Raw genomic sequence first — 8581 nt, forward strand, 5'->3', positions numbered from 1 at the left:
CCTTTGCCGGGCACTGGGCCCACGCGGCGCCCAGACCCGAGTGCTCGATCTTGACCTGGCCCACCTTCAGGTCCTCGATCGAACACTCTCCGATTTTGGCGATAGCCGTTGCGACATCGTCAGGGGTGACGGACTCGTCAAGCCCTGAGATGCGCAGCTCTGCCGTCATGACGGGCCGGGAGACGCGAACGTCTTCCAACCCACAGAGCGCCTCCCTCATTTTGATGACGAGGGAGTCGGCTTTCGCCTCGGACTCAGGTCCGGGCACCTCGAAAAGGTAGGCACCGGTGGCCACCCGTCGCGCCTTCATGCCGACCCCGATGCCAAGGCTGGCCAGGTCGACTTTGCCCCTGACCGCCTGCAGGGCCTGGGCGTAGGTCGTGCCCCGTTCTACCGCCTCCGGTGCTACCGTCAGGGTGACGGCAGCCTTCTTCGGAAGACGAAGCTGGGGCACAACCTTGCGCACCACCTTCTGCCTCTGGCCGGCATTTGGGGCGTTCGGCTTCGGCCCGGTCCTCCTCTTGTTCCTCTTCCCCTGCCGCCCCGGTTACCCACCACTGTCCACCCTTCTTCCACTGTTGTGGGGCCGGAGCGGATTGAGGCAGAGGCGTCGCCGCTCTCCTCCTGGACCCCCGCATACGCCGACGCGGCGGGCGTTGGGCAGGCTCCTCGGCCACAGGTGTGGCTGCAGGAGCGGGGGCCGAGGCGGGAGCTGGAACGTCAGCAGATCTGGGCGGAGCCGCGAGTGTTGCTGCTGCCCGACTCCTCCTCTCCCCGACGGCTGGCCAGGACGGGCCAGACACCACCGACGCCACTGACGAGCGTGGGAAGGGCGCTGGGGCGAGTTTGGCCGAGATCGCCTCGAGCGTTTTCTCCATGAGAGCTTCCATCCGTCTCTCATGCCGCTCGAGGCGATCCTCCTCCTTTTTCTTAGAGGCCGCCTTCGGCTCCCTGGAGCGGTCGCCGGCCACAAAATCCTCGAGGATTTTGTTCTGGGTGGCCAAGGCAGCCTCCACCTGTCGTGCCGTCACCTTCCGCTCGAGGGAGGCTATTATGGCCTCCAGTCTCGCGGTTTCCGCGGAGGAGGGCTCTTCCGCGCGCTCCTGCAGCTTGGCGGCATCCTCCCTGAGAGCCTTCACAAACGTCCCTTTGAGGTTCCGGGACGCTTTTGAGACGTGACGGATGTTCTCCGCCACCTCAAGGAGGAGGTTCTTTGTGGGAACCTTTGCCGACTTTGGCGCCGCAATTTTCGGGCAGGGCGCCACGATCCTCACTTCCTGGAGCGCTGTCTCCTCCTCCACTGCGCGGGCGGCTTCGGCCACACGTTCCTCCCTCAGGGCCGACTGGTAAGCCTCCCTAATCCCGGCCACGGAGTCATCCTCCTCCGTATCCGAGGCTGAGGCCCCACACAATTTTTTGGCAGCGGCGCGCAATACTGGGTCCGTTGCGCTGCCACTGCCACTCGTGCGGACTCCCCGCGGCCTTTTGAGGCCGGCTTACGGGGTTGCCGCGCCATTCGCCTAGGTAGCCGCGAAGAGTCACTGCTCGGCTCGGACTCGCTCAGGATCCGGGCCGGCGCGCGCCTCCTAGCGGCCACCGCCTTCCCTGGCTTAGAGCCACTACCACCGCGCATCTCGGCAGTCGAGGTGGAGGCAGTGTTACGCCCAGTCGCCAACGTAATGTCGCGGTCGGAGAGCAACTCTACCTCGACAGTGCACTCCTTTTTTTTTATTATTTTTTTTTGGGTTTCCATCTTATTCCCACGAGTATGGGGGAAATAACGGTCCGCCCAGGCAGTGCCCCCTGTACCTGGGTAAGCCTAGCGTAACCCGCGCAGAGTGTCGGCCGGTACTCTGGCGGGGGTCGCACTCGGGACCGAACTACCCATCGGCCATGCATCCCCTCGCGGTGCGCCGCCGCTTGGGATTCGGGGTGATTTTTTATAGAGGTTTTCTTCCTCGCGGTCCGGGCGGTTAAGCCAAGACCCTCGGTCCAGTGGGAGCGCGAGACATATCCACAGACCTCCACACCAGATTACGATCTGCGACGGCGACAATGGGAGAGGGAGTCCCCCACTGCCTGCTCGGGGCGGGATGAGCGCACACCGAGCCCGTCGACACCCCCGGACAGAACCGGGAGCCGCCCGAGATGGGCCCACCTCGTCCGAATCGGACGACGGCCGCCGCAAGGGGCGACGACCGCCATCCAACTCCATTGTCAGGATATTGGCCGTCGCGCCGACCAGCTCGATCGACGCGCCGTTGCCCAGGGTGCACCACGAGGAGGTTTCCTGACCTAGCACCCCACACTCAAATTAAACTATCCAGTTACAGGCAACTGCAACTAACATTTAATATTACATCGGACATAATTTACACTAAAGGTTTATAGGGTATAATTTATATAAAATCTAATTATATTTGAACGATTTGCAAACAGCATTTATGCAAGTAATACCTGTATGTTGTGTCGGGTTTCCTTTTGGTAGATTTTACCCTTCGCCACTGCTGCCTACATAACGTTAAGATGACACGCCCTGATAATTCTTGTGGTCCTCCCGCTGAATGCACGTATATACACGGAGGAACATTTCCAGATGATCATTTATTACTACAATACAAACATTACTCCTACCACCCCCCCTTCCTCGTCCCCCTTCTTGTCCTTTCCTCCAATCCTGGGAACATTCATCAATCCCTACCTCGGTCACCGTACTACAACTATCCTATTACAATTTTAGTTCTTGTATATAATTTTATAACGCCCCTAATTGCTTGCCCACAGTTGGACTACTCGACTATCTACCACAACCTAATGGAAAATTCGGTCACACTTCACATACTGATGGATGATGATTTCATGCTGTCCAAGAAACGGGCGTCCAAATATTTGTTCGGTGAGTAGACAGCTCACTTCCAACTCTCTTTATTTAACCTCCATTACTGGACAATGCACCAGCGAATACGGACGCGGAAAAGTGACTCCACTGCACCTGATGGTAAGTAGAGTGGGGTCTAATAGAATGTCGGCTGATGACAGATGTTTACCCCTCGGCAGTCGACACAATTATGCCGGCCTGTTGAAAATATACACAGGATGATCCTGGAACGCGACACTACGTGGGCTACTATGGCGGGTTTTAACACCTTGTGGACGGTGGTCGCTATCCGAGCGGATATAAAATATATCCTACCGCCAGCAAATTACTTATTGTACCATTACGTTCTATAATATAATAACCTTTGCAGGTGTGGACAGCGCCTTGGCGTACACCAACAAAGACTACGAGAGATTAGTAGGCGATGCGGGACTTAGGAAACAAGTCAAACTGCCAAAGGACAAACTAGGACTGTGTGCGTCACTCGCTTTGGAGACCAACGGTGAGTGTTCTACCATAGTTCGTAATTAGCTACTTATCTGGCTGCCGATTGAATAGCTCAGCTTTCCGTAGTATTCTAATGCTCTTTGGGTTCAGCTGTTCGATGCCATTATATCCTCGACCAGCTGAGCGCCGACACTACCGACCGATGCCGACACCGATATCACTTACGAAGACGCGCCCCTCTACTTACCTTAATCGTTTATAGTGTGCGTGAGTAGCATGAGTACACACACACACACACACACACTACGATGGGTATAAGTATCGTGGGAAGTGTTTTTGGATCAGTCCTCTTACCCCACGACAGCCGTTAACACCGTCGCGTCTTCCCCGGCAGATTCTGGGCACCATCAGATACGCTGGTTGGTCGTTAGTCTACGTTAGTGAGTATGGCGGTTATTGTACTGTGCAGGCACGCTGCTGGCGGGCGCGAAGCTGCAGGGCGACCGGCCCACGGCGCGGCGCTTCTCGACGGTGGCGGGCGCGCGCGCCGCGCTGAGCCCCGCGCGCTGCGCCGCCGCGCGCTGCGAGTGCCGCGAGCGCGCGCTGCACTGCCGCCTCTGCGCCGACCCGCAGGCACTGGTACGCACTACACATCATTTCATACACCAACACACACCACACTACTTCCACTCGCTCACAGTGTGTGTGAGCAACATGAGTGCACACACACTACGATGGATAGCTTGGGAGCTGAGGCTTAGATCGGTCCACTTACGCGGCGACACCGCCACTCAAAAAATGGGGTGCGCGTCTTCGTGGATGAAATTACTTATACTTCTATTGATCTCCTTCCAGTCACGTCGGATAGCCGTCTCACCGGCATATAAGAGTGAAGAAACAAAGTGCACCTGTGTATTACGTTCACACTACACATGTTTGATCTATAATATCCTCTGCGCACCTGGTTGAGCTCTATCGAATTTGGCTGCCGTAGTCGAAATTCAGCTAGGAAGATATTCATGGATTCACTTCATCTATAAACGAACGACCATTTTGTTCACTAGACGTTTGAAATGCGTGCATAGTGTGTGACGAAGTGCCCGCAAAGCATGACGTAACTTTAGTTGCGACATGTACACTGATGGATGCGCACGCGCTCGCAGCTTCCTCTCTCCCCTCGCCTCGCGCCTTGTTAGAATAGTATTATTCCAGATAGTTAGTATGCAATTCCCTTTTTGTGATTTTTGTAACGATAGCAAGTTTTACTTCACTACATTTCCTTCCCATTAAACCATCCTCGAAAATCATCTACATACATTACCGTAAAGGTAGTTAAGAAGGGCTTACCTGTCAACCCTAAGATTGCAAAACAAATGTTTCTTAAAAACCCCAAAAAAAATATTCTTCTATAATATGAGAGTTTATATATTCAATCATCATTCGACGAATCCACATACGACCTTTTTCTGTTTGGAACCACTGCTGATACCCTAACACAAGACTTATTCAACTGCTCCGGATTATTGGGTAAGCTGTATAGGCACTCCAACCCTTGCTTTAAAGAAACACACTGAAGACACCCCTTAGTGGAATACGGACCATTCAAAGAGGTCGCAGAGAGAACATCATCGATTAGGACTGACATCGCCGAGAGATCATATTTATACTAAAATTTGAATTAGACTAATTAAACTAATTTAATTATTTAAACCAATTTTGTTCCTATATTTCCAGTTGGAGTTATCGTTCTTCAGCACGGACGATATCGACGATCTGATAGACATGGCGATGGAGCCGCCCACACTGCCATCGTTTAGCTGATAGTCATGCCGGTGTAAATATACTTAAATGTATAATAAATAAACTATTTTTATTAATCATTGTGTTATTTTAATTTTGTTTCAATATACATTAACATGGGCGCCGCCAAGTTTAGTTTCAGAGAGGTGTATCTGCGGTAACGTACTATGCTACATACTTAATATCATTAGGTTTTATTTTTAAATTCAAAACAAGTTTTCGAAAATGCGTTATCATAAAAAACCTCTGTGGCCGATATCTCATTGTTACAGATTTATTTAGTGACTTATATTTTTTGTGATTTATTTCTAGGCAGGGAGTGCACATGCACCTACCTGCACCCCGTTCCCGGCGCCCATGTACATTAAGGTATTTTATCCCCAAAGTATGACCTAGAAGCGCAACTACCTACTGCTATTCCATCCCATATGATAGGAGAGTAAGGTATATGCCTATAATTCCAGATCCCAGGGATGATGCTTAGCAACGAATTATCACTGAGCAAATATACCCTAAATTAAATCAAAAGCGCATGTAAATCATCAAAATAAAGCAATTATTAACCCAGTTAAATCAGTCTTTATTAAACAAAATATACAATATATAAATAATACATTTGTATTCTGTATACTAATGCTTGTGACATAAAATTACTTCAATACATTATGTCCATCAACACTACTTTATTAGGGTACCCTAATATTGATATGGCCATTTGTGGTCATTACCATGTCCTTTAAAATACAGTTTAAATATGTCAAGTAAACAATAATAACTCATAAAAGGATACAACTTATAATATGATTCAATAATAACATGTGCATTGAACAATAAAAAAATGTTATCACTATCTTTACTCTGGACTCTGATGTATTCCTTCCAGATCTATAAAATTCATCTGATCCAAAAAAATCATGGACAAAAGTACTATGAATCTAAATGCTAAGTAATTCAACACAATATTAAGCTATATGACTACAATTTGGTATACATACATAACATATAGCAATCTTAATAAAATAATGATTTATTCCGAAATTGATAATTTGTGGGAATCGTCAAAAAACGAATTTCTGTTTGCCAGCAGCAGCTAGAAAATTTAACTTATTAAAGAGAGGTCAAAAATGAAACCTGTAGCATGCAAAAAAAAGGAAAAAAGGAAGGTCGCAAACAGAAATTAGTTTTTTGATATGATTCAAACAAATTAACAATATTGGCATAGGTGATTATTTTATTAAGAGTGCGATATACATTTTGAGGCATTTACTTATGCATCTTATATGTCCATACGATTCCTGCAATAACTAATACAACTGCAGAAGCCTTATAAATTAGATTACATAGTACCTTATTCTGACCACCCACAGAGTTAACTATCAAATTATTCATTACAAACACTTGATTGCTTTCTTCAATCATCTCTTCTCTTTCTTTCTCTGTCATTTTCTCTGCGATATCATTCATGACGTCACGGAAATCTTTTTTCAACTGTCCGATGTCTGCTTCACTAAAGTGCGTCACTTTATCCGTGTATGTGTTGATTTGCTGGTTTTCTGTTGAAAATAAAGACACATTAATATCTGATGATGAAATGAAGGATAACAACATATATTCTTTATTGATATTTCCATTTTAGTGACAAAACTTTTACTGATAAAATATATTATGCTGGTAAAAAGTAATCAACAGCCTCTTGATAGAAAAGTTAAGAATTATATTCTAACTATTTGACTTTTTTAATTTAAATGTTTTATTAATTATGTAGGCAATGCAGTAAATAAAACTCCAAAAAGATATTGAGCAGGAAAACTCAATTGCATTCAGCCCAACTCAGGAATCGAACCCAAGACCTTACCACAGCATTTGTAACGCAATACAACTGTATTACAAAAATATTCTACCTAATATACTATAGATATAAATCATTATTATTGAGAAGTTAATATAGGCCTAAATGTTTTTTTTAATGATTAACAGAATTAGTATATATTTTCACAAAATTATTACAATAATAATATTGCATGTGTCTAACAAGTAGGGCGAAAGTCAACTATTTGCTACATAGCTCACTCCCAACATAAATTTGTAGATGTAAAAATACAAAGCTATAAATACTCACTCTCCCCAAACACCTGCCGTTTCTTGGCCAATATTTGTCCACCACTTAACAAACCCAGATACAAGTGATATATATAAGCCATCAGAAGTTTTGGATTATCTTTTTCTAAATCTTGCAAATGTTCCAGATAGTTCTCCAGCGCCATTGATTTTGGTAAGGAACGCCAATCATCACCCAGATAGTGGGTAAGATCTTCTTCAAACGCGCTTTTTCTGTTGAACATATGCTCAGTAAATTTTTTGCATGTATCCCATAATTGTGTTACAACATACCAAATAATAATTTTAAAATATCTGTGCATATCAATGCTCGAAAGGCAATCATATCTAAGCAACAATCAGTAAATTTTTGAGTAGAGTGCTTTAAAGTTTTGATTTTTATATGAAAATTCATAACAATTGAACTTTTTATTTTATTAAGATATACTCAAATGTTATTAAAATTTGTCCTAGACCTACAAAACCTAGATCAAATGGCTCTGAAAAAAATAGCGATTCAAAATATTTATATAATTCATTTTCGGTATAGTTATCGCTTAGATATGATTGCCTTTCAAGCGTCGATATATCTAACACTAGCTTTTGCTCACAGCTTTGCCCATTTAAAGAAGTTTACTGGGATACATTTTTTTCCATATTACTTGATATGTATTGATGATAGACATGATATGCAGAAGCGTATCATAAACTTACCTATAAAGGATTTGATGTACGAACAACTTTTTCAAATCATCCCTATCCAACCTTTCTGTGGCATCTTCCAAGTAAGCAAATATATGGTAGAAAACAAATAGACCTCCTCCCCATACCTTTTCATCTCTCAGAGCTAAAATATAACAAAATACGAATTACATAAAGATAATTCGATCGTAGAAACAAACCTCTTAAAAATATTTTCATTCTTTAAATTATTTAAAAACTAGAAACAGGTATATTAGTATCAAGATATAACGTAATAAATAAATCTACAAGTACGATCAATATAATGTATGTTATTGCGTATTTAAGAAATATACAAAAACAAAGAGTAAATCGTAATACTTACATATTGCGAATTTCGCATTTACCATAGCATCGCTTACTGAATGTATTTTGCGAGTAGCTTTTCTCATTCGAGTTGTGAACAATTCCACATTACCAGACATTTTTTATAGAACTTGAATAACAAACAGTAATAGTTTTACAAGAAATCGAAAAAAACTAATATTTCTTATTCTTCAAATTACAATTTATGAATGAATCAGCTGAGTTGCGACTGACATTGACGTTAGTGACATTTTGTAGCTCTTTTGCATAAAAGCTTTGAAAATTAACATTATGCCTGCTACGAAATATAAT

The 8581-nt window shown here is 44.6% G+C and overlaps 2 protein-coding genes across 3 annotated transcripts in view; one reads left to right on the top strand and one right to left on the bottom strand.

The window, feature by feature from the left end:
* LOC115449372 overlaps positions 1 to 5205 on the top strand; it is a 72056-nt gene extending 66851 nt beyond the window's left edge. For both annotated transcript variants that reach the window (XM_037443977.1, XM_037443978.1), the window contains 4 exons: positions 2785 to 2896; positions 3249 to 3380; positions 3795 to 3964; positions 5060 to 5205. In XM_037443977.1, coding sequence (XP_037299874.1) covers positions 2785 to 2896; positions 3249 to 3380; positions 3795 to 3964; positions 5060 to 5146 — 501 coding nt within the window. In that variant the 3' untranslated portion in view covers positions 5147 to 5205. The remainder of the gene's footprint in view (positions 1 to 2784; positions 2897 to 3248; positions 3381 to 3794; positions 3965 to 5059) is intronic.
* Positions 5206 to 5684: 479 nt separating this feature from the next.
* Positions 5685 to 8519, bottom strand: LOC115453211 (heme oxygenase 1). The gene is made up of 4 exons (XM_030181889.1): positions 8289 to 8519; positions 7937 to 8069; positions 7245 to 7456; positions 5685 to 6678 (listed from the first exon to the last, which is right to left on the bottom strand). The coding sequence occupies exons 1-4, from the start codon at positions 8386 to 8388 to the stop codon at positions 6389 to 6391; spliced, it is 735 nt and encodes a 244-aa protein (XP_030037749.1). The 5' UTR covers positions 8389 to 8519; the 3' UTR covers positions 5685 to 6388.
* Positions 8520 to 8581: the final 62 nt, after the last annotated feature.

Source organism: Manduca sexta, chromosome 5, assembly GCF_014839805.1.
Source record: "Manduca sexta isolate Smith_Timp_Sample1 chromosome 5, JHU_Msex_v1.0, whole genome shotgun sequence".
In the NCBI taxonomy this organism is placed as follows: domain Eukaryota; kingdom Metazoa; phylum Arthropoda; class Insecta; order Lepidoptera; family Sphingidae; genus Manduca; species Manduca sexta.